The following is a 15,191-nucleotide window of genomic DNA, read 5'->3' as shown; positions in this document are numbered from 1 at the left end:
AAGAAAGCGAGACCCACAGCTGTATAGAAGCTTGCTGCCACTGTGCTTGTGCACCAGCTAATCAACTGAAAGGCACAATCAGCATTTGGTAAAGATTTAAAGGCTTTCCTCCTATCTTCTCTTGAAAGGAAGAGGCATGAGGGAGCATTTTCAGGGAAGCGAGTTCAGTCGCCTAGTTACTGCAAATAGATGTGAGATGAAAGTGAAAAATGAGCACTGCATAAATGAACAGCTGAGAAGGGCAGGTCTGGTTAGTCCTGGTGGTAGTTAATTTTGTAGCCATAGGATAGATGCAGCTGAGCATTGGGGTGGGTGGGTGTATCTGGTGTATAGTAAATCATAGCATATCGAGTTGGAAGGGACCTGAAGGATCTTCTGGTCCAGCCTTTCTTGGCAAAACAGGGCCTAGACTAGATATCCCAGCACCCTGTCCAGCTGAATCTTAAAAGTGTCCAGCATTGGAGAATCCACCACTTCCCAGAGAGATTGTTCCAAGGGCTGATTGTTCTCACTGTGAAAAATTTTCCTCTTGTGTCCAGTTGGAGTCTCCCCTGGAGTAACTTGTGCCCGTTACCCCTCATCTTTTCCATGTGATTCCGTGTAAATGGGGAGCCTCCTTCTTTCTAGCTATGCTTTAAATACCGGAACATGGTGAAAAGGTTTCCCCTGAGCCTTCTTTTCTCTAGGCTGAACAAACCCGGTTCACTCAGCTTTTCCTCACATGGCTGCCCAGTCCTTGCATCATTGTGGCCCTTCTCTGGACCCTCTCCAGCCTGTCCATGTCTTTTTTATACAGCCAGGACCAAAACAGAACATTTTATTCCAGGTGTGGCCGGACGAGCCCTGTTCAGCCAGTGAGTTCTGAGTTACTTGGGCAGCCAGGCTTTAGTGCCCAAAATTACTTAATAATCTTTAGCAAGCAATTGAGTTAATGGAATGTGAAGCCTACTATTGGATGAGGTTTTGAAAGACAGTTCAGAAGAAAGTGAAATACATGTGCCATAGTTGCCCTGATAATCACCAAAAAGATGGTACAATATAAGGGTAGTCCTTAGATTGCAGCTTCACGTTTCAGCTGAAAAGTGTTGCAGGGTTTGTTGGCAGTTACCAGTTTGTTTGCACAGTTGCATACATGCCTTGCACAATAGGGTTGAAGAAATCCCTGACACTCACATGCATGTGCTTTTGGATGCACACAGGTATTCATATGCATCCACAGTAACCCATGCCCAGAAATAGGCTCTCCTGACTAATTAAATCCTTTAGCCTTGCTAGTGTTAGCCTTTGTTTAAAAATCTCATGCAGATGCTCAATTCTTCACTGCTTTGGTAGAATCTAAAACATGATGTGTGGATGCAGCTGCCTGCTTAATCGAGTTCCGCTGCAGAAACTGCCTGCTACCCAAATTCATTTTTCCTTCTTGACCTAATAAAATGGAAACTGCTTTGTTTGGACATCCTAAAATGCCAAAATTCAAATAAAGAGAATCTTTCAATGTGCCAGATTTGATCTTGATTTGGAATAATTTTGCTCTGCACTAATTTATTTGTCCAATCAGTGATTAATCTTTTGGGGTTTCAGATATGCTTTCTTGCTGTAATCTTACAACTAATCCTCTGATACCTAATCTCAGAAAATGCTTTTTATGTTTTCTTTTTAAAAAAATGAATACTTTGCTTGGTATACTGAAGCAAAACTGATGCTTTGCTGCCTTTACTATAGTAGAGTTTTACTCTCTTGTCAAAGTGCATGGAATATTGCATCTTTTCATATGGTATTATTTATTTTATCTTAATCTCTTGACAGTGAAAGTAGAACACTCCCTTCTCTGGTTACTTAAGTAATGCAGTTGCCCAGTGAAGGTTGGCTGTATAATAAAAGCTTTTGATGAATATGTTACAGACTTGTCTCTGTGAGGAGTGGGGAACTTCCTAAGTTAAAACTAAGGAAGCTCAACAAATAAAGCATGTAAAGTTGGTCTCATCCCTTGTGCAAATCTTGTATTTAAAGATGAGCTCGTATTACACAAAAGAGCAGTAATCTTCACTGATGGAATTCATCAGTGTTGCAAACATGAGAATGTTGAGCAGTTCTGGTGAAAATCCCAGCCATCGTCACAGAAAGAATATGTGGAGAGGAATTTAGTTATTAAGAATACTTCTATTGTGGAAGTGCCAGGCTGATTTCATCTTCACAGCTCAGCATTCATCTCCGTAGCAGAGCTGAAGCAAAGTCATGCTGCTGCCAAGAATAGTCAGATTGTCTTTTTTGACATGTTTTATTTACAGTGTTCTCTCAAAAAGGAAATTCTCTTGAAATTTAATGCTTTGAAGAGAAAGAATAGTCCAGTCTTTTAAAACTTCTTTTAAGTTATTATTTCCTATGAGAACCTTAGGGGAGCAGGTTTTTAATGGGTTTTGGTATGAAGGGAAGTAAATTTTTCTGCTTTGTTATAGTAAGTTTGTTGTCTCAAAGGGCTAGTAACAAATAGCTTTCAATCTAACACGTTTTATCCATAAACAAAAGTAGTAGAACAGCGTACCTAGGAATGCTTTTAGTATAGGTAGTGTATAAGTTGTCACTGATCTGATCTCAGCTGGCTATGGGTGTATATGTTACCTTTTCCCCTTTTCTTATGCTTGTGAATCCAGGGAACGTACCTTCACCAAATGCTCCTTTAAAGCGAGTGTTGGCTTACACCGGCTGCTTTAGTCGAATGCAAACGATTAAAGAGATACACGAATATCTCTCCCAGAGGTTACGAATAAAGGAAGAAGATATGCGCCTCTGGTTGTACAACAGTGAGGTAATGTCAGTCCCTTTTCCTTTTCAGTCATCTGTTGGATACTGTATATCTCCCTTTTTTCTAGAAGCTATTACATACACATGCAGAGGGGGAAAAGAATAAAGACGTAGCTTTGCTTTGCAGTTTAATTGCCCAGGTTGAAAAGCTCTTGCCACTTGTTCTCTGGAGGTTTTTGTGCACTCCAAGCAGTGGTGTTAGTGACCCAGAAAACACCTCTTTTCTCCCTCTTAGCCTGGTAAACATTTAATTATCCTGTCATGTATTTAACAATCGGCTAAAAGGTATGAAGCTTCATAAAAACTGTTTTAAATGGAAATAAAAGTGTATTATTTCATTGACACGAATGATGCTGCATGTTTTTCTTGGCACAAAAGCCAGCAGCTATCCAGGATCTTTTTCAAACGTGTATGTGACCAAATCACAGTAAACAAGCAGAATGTATTCCTTGGAATCATGCCTGTAATTCTCTCCATTCTAGCGAAAAACCACATAAAATTAAAGCATGGAACTAGATGCTTGTGGAGATCAGTGAACTCCTGTATTTAATGGACATGATTAGGGAACTGGTGTTCTCGCTTTTGTGAAGAAATTGTTAACACTATTTTAATTTCATTACTTTGAGATTAAAATATCCTCAGAGAATTTTAAATCTGGAAGCAGTAACTATATAAAGCATTTTTTCTCCTGCAGAACTATCTTACCTTGCTGGATGATGAAGATCACAGACTGGAGTATCTTAAAATACAAGATGAGCAGCATTTAGTAATAGAAGGTACTAAAAAAGGCCTGTAATTGGTTTACACACTAAAAACTAATAATAGTTTTATATGAGCGATATATGTATGGTTAATGAATTGTGTATAGTACCGGTTTCTGTAATTGCCCAAACTATACAAATACATAGGCATAATGCCCTAATACTTTAATCATGTAACTGTTTTGGGACCAAGGGTATGTGTAAATAGATCTCTGTCTATATATGTATGTACTGAAAGAAGTACAGGAAGAAATACAAAAACTTCAAATAAACCACTTTAGTAACCAAAATACCCGATTTAACAAAAGCAGTGCGAGGCATCTGAAGCTTTTTCATTACCTGATTCTTCTTTCACTAATTTTACAAGAGTTCAGGTTATGTTATTTGCATGAGCACATTCTCACAAAGCAAAAGGTGAAGAAAACTGCATGGGTCAGTCAACGTTGGGTTTGTTTCTAGGATGTTCATTACAAGCTGCTTTTATTTGCACATCTGGAGAGAACCTAGCACATTTGGACTTGGCTGCTTGACTGGCTCTTGTTGTGGTGTAAAGGCATCATCAGCAATCTCAGCATTTCTTGTTCCAGTCTCTCGTGTCACATCCTCTTGCCATGTGCTATGACGCAGTGCTGTCTGTCACAAACACATTAAGCCGTTGTCAGAGGTATCAGGGTGCACAGATCAGCCGAGTTTTCAACTGGTTTGATCTTTTTGGCTAAGTTTTTAACATGGGAGACAGAAGAGTACATACATAATGCACTTCACTGTTGTCCTTACATCCCAGAGGTCATATAGAAATCTGGGTCTCGCATTGTTTCTGCCCAAGTTGTTTAATGGGGGATGCTTATTAAATATTAGAATAAGTACTGAAAAATTTATCATCTGACAGGAAAGAAATCTCAGGGCTACTTTCTAAAGACATGAGTGGCTTTGTTGGAATGATGGCAGTATTAGAATGTTTTCCAATAATGATTGGAAACATTGAAATGAAAACAGCAAAAATAATAACTAAAAATAAGCAAAGTATTGAATATTAGAAAATGTGAGTTCAGCCTCTTGAGCTGTGTGAGCTCTCTAGAGTGAGTAGCAAACCATTTAAACAAATCCTCATGCCATATCTCTTTCTAGTTCGAAACAAAGACATGAGCTGGCCAGAAGAGATGTCTTTTATAGCAAACAGCAGTAAAATAGACAGACATAAAGGTAAGTGTTTCACCATAGTAATTGAATTATGATGAGAAGAAAAATCCAAGAGGCTATATTGTGTTGAAACAGTTCTTTTTAATATATGTGCTCTTAACACTGGAAGAGGTCTTTTATGCCTCTGCTGCTTTGTTTGTTCTTTCTGTTGTATTAACTGAGATGCTGGAAATATGGGAGGGTTGGATGTACAGGCAGATAAATTTGTAGGTGTTCAGATGCAACAGTAGCAAATGGTATGTAGCAGATCCTGTCTTTTGTGTCTGTTATCTGTTTTTAAGGTAAGGAGTAAGGTAAGATTTTAACCAATTAATCCAGAAATTTCAGTACCATAATTATTTAGCTGAAAATAGTTTGTATAGATTGTACTGATGGCCATGGTGGATCAGATCAAACAGAATACTTCAATTTCTGTTAAGTGGAGTTGAGAGAGCAGGTATTTTGAACAGGCTGGTCCTTTGTTGCATCTGTGCGGCTGTAGTCTCATAATTGGGAGCAGGTTAAATTGAATTAGTTACTGTGAAAAGGTCACATTCTTCACTTCACTGACAGACCATTCTGAGTTTCTCACATCTGCGCAATTGCTATAATTATGTTTTCTTTTTCTCAGTTCCTACTGAAAAGGGTGCTACTGGATTAAGCAACCTGGGTAACACGTGCTTCATGAACTCCAGTATCCAGTGTGTCAGTAACACACAACCTCTAACACGGTATTTCATCTCAGGAAGACATCTTTATGAGCTTAACAGGTAATTTTCTGTTTGAGACCGTTGGCATTTTCAGTGTTGTATCATTTCTTTAAAATGAGTTTCAGGTCTTCAGAAGCAGACAGTGTGAATAAACCTTAAGTTCAGTGTTACCAAGCATCAGCTCTACAGCAGGTTCCTGATTATTTACATGAAAAATACAACATTTGTTTCTGGGAGACTTGAAACAGTTCAGCAAGAAGCCTTTGCACTTCCTTATTTATCCCCATGCTTGAACTTTGTTTTAATTTTAGTGTGGTATTAATTACTTTATGATTTCTAGGACAAATCCAATAGGAATGAAAGGACACATGGCCAAATGCTATGGGGATTTGGTTCAGGAGCTGTGGAGTGGAACTCAGAAGAATATAGCACCATTAAAGCTGCGGGTAAGTCTGTGACATGCTATTTAAAGGCAGAAAGCAAGAATTTCTTCAGAAAGGTTGTAATACACTTTTAATTGATGTTACCTGTATTGTAATGGTTCTGGGACTTCAGTCTATCTCCTCTAGAGAAGGGAGAGGAGACTCGGACATGTATTTCACGTGTTAGAAGTTGGCTGTGAAGCCAGTGACTGTATACCCTGGGCAGTCAGTGATCACGTATGTTACTCTAAACTAGTCACAGCCTGTAGGCACCGCTGGGGAGATGTTCAGGAAGGGACCATGCAGGGGCAAGATGTGCAGTCTTGTGCATCTCCTCCTGGAGGAGGCCAGGGTTCATGAGTCCTGGTGCTCAGGACCTGAGCAGCTTTCTGTGGAATGTAATCATGGTTCAGTGGTTGTAAGATCAAAGGAGTTATGTGATACAAATGAGAGGTTGTGGTATAAGATATGACTTTTATAGCCCTTGTTAGGGACAGCAGATAATGCATTTGGCTGTAAATGTTTTTTTGTTCTGAGATCATGAGGTGTTACCTTTAACCCTTGGTAATTGAATTTGTGCTCATAGACAGCATGCATCTTGCCTACAATAGTCTGATCTATTGTAAAAACTTTTGTTACATGATGTTGAACAACTTTCTGGCTGCTTTTTTTCTAGTGGACAATAGCAAAATATGCCCCGAGATTTAATGGCTTTCAACAGCAAGACTCACAGGAGCTTTTGGCTTTTCTTTTGGATGGTCTTCATGAGGATTTGAACAGAGTTCATGATAAGCCATATGTTGAACTGAAAGACAGTGATGGTCGACCAGACTGGGAAGTAGCAGCAGAGGTATGGGTTAAAAATGTTGGGCTTGGGATTTGTTTGCTTCCCTCCACCCCTTATAGTACTGTGCTGCTAAGTTGCTGATGGGGCTGTCTGTGCAATACTGTCAGGACTGTAGAACCTTTTGTAACTTGTTAGAGCTGTGATTTCGGGAGTCAGTTTCACCTTTGAGCTGAAAATGAGCTTTAAATACTAAAATAAAGGCATAAAGATGATAATTCCTGATTATTTTGAACAACTCATGAAGTATCAGAACGTTTCAAGATCCTGATGATCCTTTCAGAAGTATTTTAAGTTGTAACTTGTTAATTGAAATAACTTTTATTTACTCATGTTGAAACTAAATACTTGTATTTCTTAGAAATTGGCAGAGAACTTCTGTGGAAATACTTTGACTTCCACAGCCACTGAAACTTTGGAGGTTTTCCAGCATATCCCGCTTCTGGTAGTTCAAGCGAACGGTCTTCAGTTTCTAACTCTGTGTTGGGTTTTTGTGCTTCATTTTAGGCCTGGGAAAACCACCTGAGAAGAAACAGATCCATTGTTGTCGATTTGTTTCATGGGCAACTGAAGTCCCAAGTAAAATGTAAAACTTGTGGACATATAAGTGTTAGGTTTGACCCTTTTAATTTTTTATCCTTGCCCTTGCCAATGGATAGCTACATGCACTTAGAAATTACAGGTGAGTAGTAGTGTTTAACTGCCTGTAAACTTGTCATTGCTAAAATAAACATTTTTATATGGGGAACATCTATAAAACATTTATATTTTGTGCTAGTATTTACGCTTGGAAAATAGTATAACCATTTTAATGGACTAGAATAAAATAATTTGCATTGTAATACAGTTAAACTAAAATAAATCCTTTAAAACAGCACAGATAACCCATTTTCAGTCTTAACTATAGGACTTAATACAAAACCATGGAAAATGGGAGATTCAGAGAAATATCCTTGTGTTCACTGTGTTGTGGAGGTTGTCCTAAATCTCCCGAGAGAGAAAAAGAAGGGTTGGGGGGGGGACTGCATAAACAAGGAATACTTAATGGGTCATGAGCTATACTATGAAGAACCCCATGTATTGTTGGAAAGAAGGCAAAAAGAAAGATGATTGAAACAGTGACACCAAATTTGAAACCATTTACTACTGCCTGTGTAGCAAGAGATTTTCTGACACTTGTCTGCAGACCTTGGAAATAGACTGGTAGAAAAAAATTGTATCTTCAATCGGGGGCAAAAAGTGCTTTCTAATAAGTAAGTAGCTGTAATGTAATATTCTCATTAAAACTTTCATGGTTTGCTGACCAGTGTGTTTCTTTTGCCCTTTAAAGTAATTAAATTAGATGGTACTACTCCTGTTCGATACGGCCTGAGATTAAACATGGATGAAAAGTATACAGGTTTGAAAAAACAGTTAAGTGAACTCTGTGGGCTAAAACCAGAACAGATTCTACTTGCAGAGGTGCATAGCTCCAATATAAAGGTAAGAAGAAAAGAAAGTAGTTATTACTGTACCATACTTTTGGTATTTTTCTTTGTTATTTGTGTACAGTGGCATAATTCTTCATTCTTTTTGACATTAAGCTTTGCTTACAGGAACTGTGAAATAATTTAACTAAAAGTGTGAATGAAAAGTCAGCATAGTTATATCTCCAGATGAACTTTGATTTTGTTCTTAAACTGTAATTTGGCTTGCTTTGAATAGATTTTAAATCAGAGTAAGCTGAACCAAAATAAACCACTTGCAAACAGAATTAATAGCAATGCAGAAGCTTGGAGAAGCTTAATTGAATTGATTACTAATGATATTTTTAGGGAAAAAAAAGGATAAAATCATCTTGTAATAAATCTCAACTTAGAGTTCTGTGATGAGTTTAAACGCTGTCAACACGTCAGAGGCATAAGTAATGACTGACTTAGTTCTCTGTAGTGTGTTTGTGTGTATAGATTATTTTGCTGTCATTGAATAGGATTAAAACTGCTTGAAACTAGGTGCTCTCAGTCTGGTTAGAGAACCATTTGTAACTCTCTCAGGTCTTGTTGCAGAGATCTGCAAAGGGTCTCCTTGTTGGCTTCCTATTTTCCTTCTAGAAAGGCATAAGAAAGCATATGGGAGGGAAGAGCTGAACTGATAGATGTTTTCAAAAGAGCAAAGCATGTTCAGAGTCACAGGTAGAAGTATGTACATGTCTGACTAACTTACTCTTTCTTACTGAAGAACTTTCCTCAAGACAACCAGAAAGTCCGGTTATCAGTGAGTGGGTTTTTGTGTGCATTTGAAATACCAATTCCAGGATCCCCTACGTCAGCATCGAGTCCTGTGCAGACAGGTAAAAGTAAACATACTCATTTTCCTGTTCATTTCAAATGCACTGTGCTTAGGTACTGGAGAAATTCAGGAGAAAACCTTACTTCTTATTACTAAGTAAACAGTGAGGGTTAAAGAAAAGACAAATAAATTAAGGATTCTGATCCAAAAAGAAGCTATGAGCAATCTCATTGCCTACATCCTCCTTAGAATCATGCCCAGGATAGCAGTCTGAAGATCACTGTGTGCTTACTGTAGTTAAAGACACAAGAAACACATAAAATACTTTATTTATTGTGGATTGGCTCCAAGGCTGGACATGGGAAAAATTGGAAGCATGGTGTCCAGTTTTGGTTCTGGTTTTGTTGTTTGTGGTTTTGTCTGTGGGTCATAAACACCTCGGGTACTCTTTGCTCTTGCATGCTCCGATTTGCAGAGTTGTAGGCAAATGACAAGGGGTAACAGGTTCAAACTTAAACAGGGGAAGTTTAGATTGGATATGAGGAAGAAGTTCTTTACTGTTAGGGTGGTGAGGCACTGGAATGGGTTGCCCAAGGAAGTTTTGAATGCTCCATCCCTGGCAGTGTTCAAGTCCAGGTTGGACAAAGCCTTGGGACACATGGTTTAGTTTGAGGTGTCCCTGCTCGTGGCAGGCGGCTTGGAACTGGATGATCTTAATATCCTTTCCAACCCTAACTATTCTATGTTGGTCTTAGGAGAGTAGAAGATATTTCATGAAATGCATTGAATAGAATTGAAAGGATAAAAATCACACGATCAGTTCTGGTCACTGTAGATAATTGAGAATGTAATTGTCTATCTGCAGATGTCTCAACTGGACCCTCAGCTAATGGAGCACCCAACATAATGATGAATGGGGACATTCCTAAACCAACTCTAATTCCAAACGGAATGCCAAATACTGTAGTGCCATGTGGAACAGAGCATAACCTTGCCAACTGGACTCTCAACGGTCACGTGCCCCTGCTTTCTGATAGTCCATGTACAGGGTATATCATTGCAGTCCACAGAAAAATGGTTAGTAGCTATTGGTTAGTAAATGGTTAGTAGCTAATTCATTTGTTACAAATTGCTGGCGTAACACACTTTGAAGGAAAGCCAGCGAGGCTTTTTCTTAATGCCCATATGATGAATTAATCCCTATTTCTTAAGAAGAGGGAGCATGAATACGTTTCCCTTGTAAGTGAGCACCCAGTTCTATGGAAACACAACTCTTGTGAATTTAAATCATAATGTCTGATGTTGGTGTATTTTTCTTCCCTGAGTACTGGCATGCTTCCCAGCTCTTTAATGCTGAGATGCATACTTGGGCGTTCGCTGACTCCCTGATTAAATGTTCCAGACTCTTTGAGGAGAAAAATTTCTAACTAAAGGAGCTGCTAGGAAAGCATTTCTTATCCATTATGTGGAAGTCTTTATTTCTCACATGGAAAGAGTGTGAAGATATATAGTACATTCCTGGGTCATTCTGTTGGCATGCTCTTCATGAAAGCGTCTTGTAAAGTTGAGCTCTAAATGTCAAAGCTGGATGACTGAACACCTCAGGTAGCACACATCAAGCATGTACTGTGTCCACACTTGAAAGTCTGATGTTTAGAGCCTGGTGGATGTTGCGCAGGAGGCCTTTAACTTCCCTTTCCACTGTGTTTGTGTGAGGTTTCTTTGCTTTATTCACACAAGTACTGGCTGCTAACCGCTGTTATCACTGTTGCCTTGAGTCAGATTTTGCAGACTCTCGCAGGTGATTGGTGTAGGACTTCTGAGCCATTATAAGCTGCTAAATATACAGCTTAAAAACTAGGGAAAGTTCTTTGTGGAAGCTATTCCAGGAATCCATGCTTGTCATTGTCAAAATCTTAACAAAACGAAGGGGTGGAAGTCTTATGCAGGGCAGTAGCAGTTGGCTGTTCCTGTGTCATTAAGTCAGTGTATTAAATCTTTCTTATAAATGGGAGATGTAGCGTGAAGGTTAGTTTGTCTGCTTGGAATAAATTCAGTACAAGTGCCCCCTTTAGACAGAAAGGTATTCTTTCTCTGGCAGGCATTAGCATGCCTAGTGTTGAGGTCATTTTGGGACAGGTATTAGCATCATGGGGTGCGTGTCTGCATTACAGTATTACCATGTGGTAGGAAAAGTAAGAAATACACATCATAAAAAATACCAAACATGGTTGAAATGCAGATTTATGTTTGTGTTCTGATGCCTAGATAACGTTGCCATAGTACCGTAAAACAGCAAAAGGTTTTCAGGTTGGTGCGTGGTAATTATATTGGGGGAAAAATGGTTGAAATAAAGTGCTTTTAATAGAATTTGTGCTTTATTTTAATTGCCAAAGCCTGAACTAAGTAACAAGGTCAGTGTCCTCGTAATGACGGTAACGTGAGTTCATGCATACTTACATCTGAGTGATTCTTTTATTTCACCTATGCAGATGCGGACAGAATTGTATTTTCTTTCATCTCAGAAGAATCGTCCCAGTCTCTTTGGAATGCCACTCATTGTTCCTTGTACAGTTCATACACGGAAGAGAGACCTCTATGATGCTGTGTGGATTCAGGTTTCCAGGCTTGCCAGCCCTCTCCCGCCTCAGGAAGCCAGTAATCATGCACAAGACTGGTGAGTCTGGCATCTCGGTCTTTGCCTTGGATGACATAATACAGTGGCTTGGACTTGCTTACAAGGTGTAGAACTATATTGAGCTACATCTTTATTAGTTTTGACTTCTCATAATAATGGCAGTCATTAAAAATAACTTCTAATTCTTTAACTGCATTTGCAGTTAAAGAATTAGACATTCTTGCAGTTAAATGTAGTATAACCTGTAGCTGCACTCAAGAGGTGGTTTTACACAAATCGGTTGATGCCTTCTCATCCAGTGACTGATAATTAATTCTATCTATCTGACCAATTTAGGCAATATAAAGGCAAGCTGCATTAATACAAATTATAATTGGGGGATTGATAAAGTAAACATAGCAAGCACAGTGAAGGAAGGTGCTTGGCAGTCTGAATGCGTGCTCATGTTTCATGTTGTCTTCTCTTCTGTTTCAGTGATGATAGCATGGGGTACCAGTATCCATTCACCCTCAGGGTAGTACAGAAGGATGGAAATTCTTGTGCTTGGTGTCCTTGGTACAGGTAAATTGTCCTTTTTAGATTTAAGAAAGGGGATCACTCCAGCAGAAAGGTGATTTATGGTAATGGATTTGTGATACATTTCAGAGGTGATACTAAACAACAAGAATCTGGAATCTAATTTAACCCAAGCTCACATGGCAGTAGCTTTTTATGACTTGGAGAGCAGAAAGCTCTGCTGACACAGAAACTTTAAATTAGGAGGCAGATGTGAGATTATCCAAAACTCTTAACCCCTTACAATATTCTGTGTGCATGTGTCTATATATGCAGGCCCATATGTGTACATACATGGAAGATCTGTGGGCATTTCATACAAACCCAAACGTTAGATGCAAATCATCTACCCATCTACCTGTTGTCCATTTTCAGATGTCACTAGTTCCTGTGCCATCTGAAGAGTAAGAACTAAGCTGGATGATAAGAAATCCACTCTGGAAGCAGGCTTGGAATTTTCCCTAAATAAAAACATACTACTGAAAATTCCAGATGCTTGCTGGAAGGTATTCTGACCATATACTCACAGCTTTACATGAGCTATCATGCTGTAAAGTACCTGTAGCTCTTTTGTGGCATAGGTAAGCTTTGCCAGCATTATACACAGGTAGAGAGGTTCCATTTCTCATCTCTGTTAAAGTTTTGCAGTAAAATAGCAAACTGACACATTGTTTTATAGAAATGCCTCTCTTTTACACTGAAAGCAAGGCTTGAGACTTTGATGATAGAGTAAGGAGCAGAATTAGAGTGTGAAGCAATGTAAAACTTGTGGTATGTAAACTGTCCAATAACTATTGAACTTCTTGATTTAGATTTTGCCGTGGCTGTAAAATTGAGTGCACAGAAGATAGAGCTTGTGTTGGGAATGCTTATATTGCTGTAGACTGGGATCCAACAGCACTCCATCTGCGCTACCAGACGTCGCAAGAACGGGTAAAATTGCCATGTAAACCCTTTGCTGTTTGTTCATAGCTCTGAAGCCCACCCCATTTCACCATTTTTGTTTCATTTGATGCTGCTTTTGTCCATTTTCTGTTACACTGAAGTCCGTAACCATCGAACAGTATATTCTGGATAAATTAATGTCTTAATGTCAGACCTCTTATGTGACCATAACGTGGAAGGGCAGCTCTTAAGAAACCACAGCAGTGTATTTTCTATCTGTTGTGAGTTGCTTTTGATCTAGCCTCCATGGTATGTTAATTTGATACATTTTCTAAGCACAGCAGTGCTATGAACCAGTTATGCATGTGAGTAAACCCGTTTCCAATTTGAGTCAACAAAGCATATCTGAAAGTAAGCCTATAGCAGAAATAATCTAAAATAGATGTTCAGACTTGTGGGTTGAATCTATAAACTTTTGCTTTATGGATAGTTATGCAAGTAGAACTCAAGAATAAGGACAGTGTGGTATTCGTATGTCTGCCTCTTCTTAATTGAAATAAAATGCCTGCTAAAACTCAGGGCATCTAGTTTTTATCTTTAATCTTAAATAACTATGTGATGTTACGTTTATGATATTGTGAGTAGAGCCTTCCTCTGAGCAGTTTGTGCGTGTTTCCAAGTCAGATACAGTTTTATCTCACTTTAGATTGTAGAAGAACATGAAAGTGTTGAACAAAGCCGACGAGCTCAAGCAGAGCCCATCAATCTGGACAGCTGTCTTAGAGCCTTCACCAGTGAGGAAGAACTGGGGGAGGATGAGATGTACTACTGTTCCAAATGCAAGACCCATTGTTTGGCCACCAAAAAACTGGATCTTTGGAGACTTCCCCCTATTTTGGTATGACCTTGTGTAATTTTCCTCTACGGCAACCAAACCAAAGTGCATTGATCACAAATTGCTGCTTGTGTCCCCTTGCTCTGAATAAGAAGATTAGCTTTATTCCCAGTCTCATGAGGGACATTGACTTTGCATCATGCATTTCTGTAATGCAGGCAAATAAAACGAACCTCGGATCCTTTTGAATCTTTTTAGCTGATAGATTGCAGGAAATGGCGGTATTTTGCATTCAGTGTCATCTGTTGTAACATAGAATTCATGCTTAGGCAGTGATTCCAGGAACATGATCTGTCTAGTTGTGCAAGCCCTGCATTTGTTGCTTTTCAGATTTGGTGGGTTACTCAAAACCCATAGTGCTAATCACTGAATCTGTTCAACCTTTTTCACCATTTCCCTGTGAAAATAGTAGTTCCTTAGTTTACCCCTGGATCCCAAAATGCAAACTGTCACATGCAGCAATGCTTCCTGGGTTTTATTAGCACATGATGAAATTTATGGTTTGTAAAAGCGCTGTTTTTAAACAGTGGAATTACTCACGGTGATGGAATCGTCCTCCTTTAATGTTCTCTAATGTGTTTCTTCTTAGATCATTCACCTGAAAAGATTTCAGTTCGTAAATGGCCGCTGGATAAAGTCTCAGAAAATTGTTAAATTTCCCAGAGAAAGCTTTGACCCAAGTGCCTTTTTGGTACAAAGGGATCCAAGTCATTTCCAAAGGAAGCAGCTAACTCTCCAGGTTGACAGCCTTCCAGAACCACGGACTCTCCAGGGGGAGGCCAAGAAAACAGATGTGCCGATCACTTATACGCCGGCAGAAGATGTACTGAACAGAAGTCCATCCTCTCTTAATACTACTGTCTTGAATAATATCAAAGGTAAGTAACAATTAGAGAAAATTCCGGTCAGTACTGATATCTGGGGGGGGAGGAATTATATTACGAACAAAATTTTAATGTTTCTTTGTCCAAAGCACTGTATTTTGAAACATGCATTTCTGTTGGGTTTTGCCCTGGTCACAAGAGATTGCACCTGTCTGCTTTTGTAAGTGGTGATGAATGTGCTCCTTAAAAGGGTTAAATTTGAGTTCATAGGTGTATGTGTGTGCAAGGATAATCTTACTTTTATATACTACTCATTAGTTGTAGTGAAACAGTGTTTGTCAATGTTTGGTTATTAAAAAAAGAAGAAAACACTCCAAAAAAATCTCTTATCTTAGTAGTCCACGTGTT

The 15,191-nt window shown here is 38.9% G+C and overlaps 1 protein-coding gene across 6 annotated transcripts in view; it reads left to right on the top strand.

The window, feature by feature from the left end:
- Positions 1-15,191, top strand: part of USP32 (ubiquitin specific peptidase 32) — a 74,860-nt gene that overhangs the window by 55,854 nt on the left and 3,815 nt on the right. For all 6 annotated transcript variants that reach the window (XM_061470526.1, XM_061470529.1, XM_061470523.1 and 3 more), the window contains 15 exons: positions 2,652-2,806; positions 3,497-3,578; positions 4,692-4,766; positions 5,374-5,512; positions 5,793-5,898; positions 6,551-6,724; positions 7,226-7,400; positions 8,049-8,200; positions 8,936-9,047; positions 9,852-10,063; positions 11,479-11,663; positions 12,099-12,185; positions 12,992-13,112; positions 13,771-13,962; positions 14,549-14,837. In XM_061470526.1, coding sequence (XP_061326510.1) covers positions 2,652-2,806; positions 3,497-3,578; positions 4,692-4,766; positions 5,374-5,512; positions 5,793-5,898; positions 6,551-6,724; positions 7,226-7,400; positions 8,049-8,200; positions 8,936-9,047; positions 9,852-10,063; positions 11,479-11,663; positions 12,099-12,185; positions 12,992-13,112; positions 13,771-13,962; positions 14,549-14,837 — 2,256 coding nt within the window. The remainder of the gene's footprint in view (positions 1-2,651; positions 2,807-3,496; positions 3,579-4,691; positions 4,767-5,373; positions 5,513-5,792; positions 5,899-6,550; positions 6,725-7,225; positions 7,401-8,048; positions 8,201-8,935; positions 9,048-9,851; positions 10,064-11,478; positions 11,664-12,098; positions 12,186-12,991; positions 13,113-13,770; positions 13,963-14,548; positions 14,838-15,191) is intronic.

The sequence above is a fragment of the Pezoporus flaviventris genome, unplaced genomic scaffold (assembly GCF_033815535.1).
Source record: "Pezoporus flaviventris isolate CSIRO_AGI_PZ_B2104156 unplaced genomic scaffold, CSIRO_AGI_Pfla_v1 ptg000063l, whole genome shotgun sequence".
NCBI classification, from domain to species: Eukaryota; Metazoa; Chordata; class Aves; order Psittaciformes; family Psittacidae; genus Pezoporus; species Pezoporus flaviventris.
This window is presented reverse-complemented; position numbering and strand designations above follow the sequence as displayed.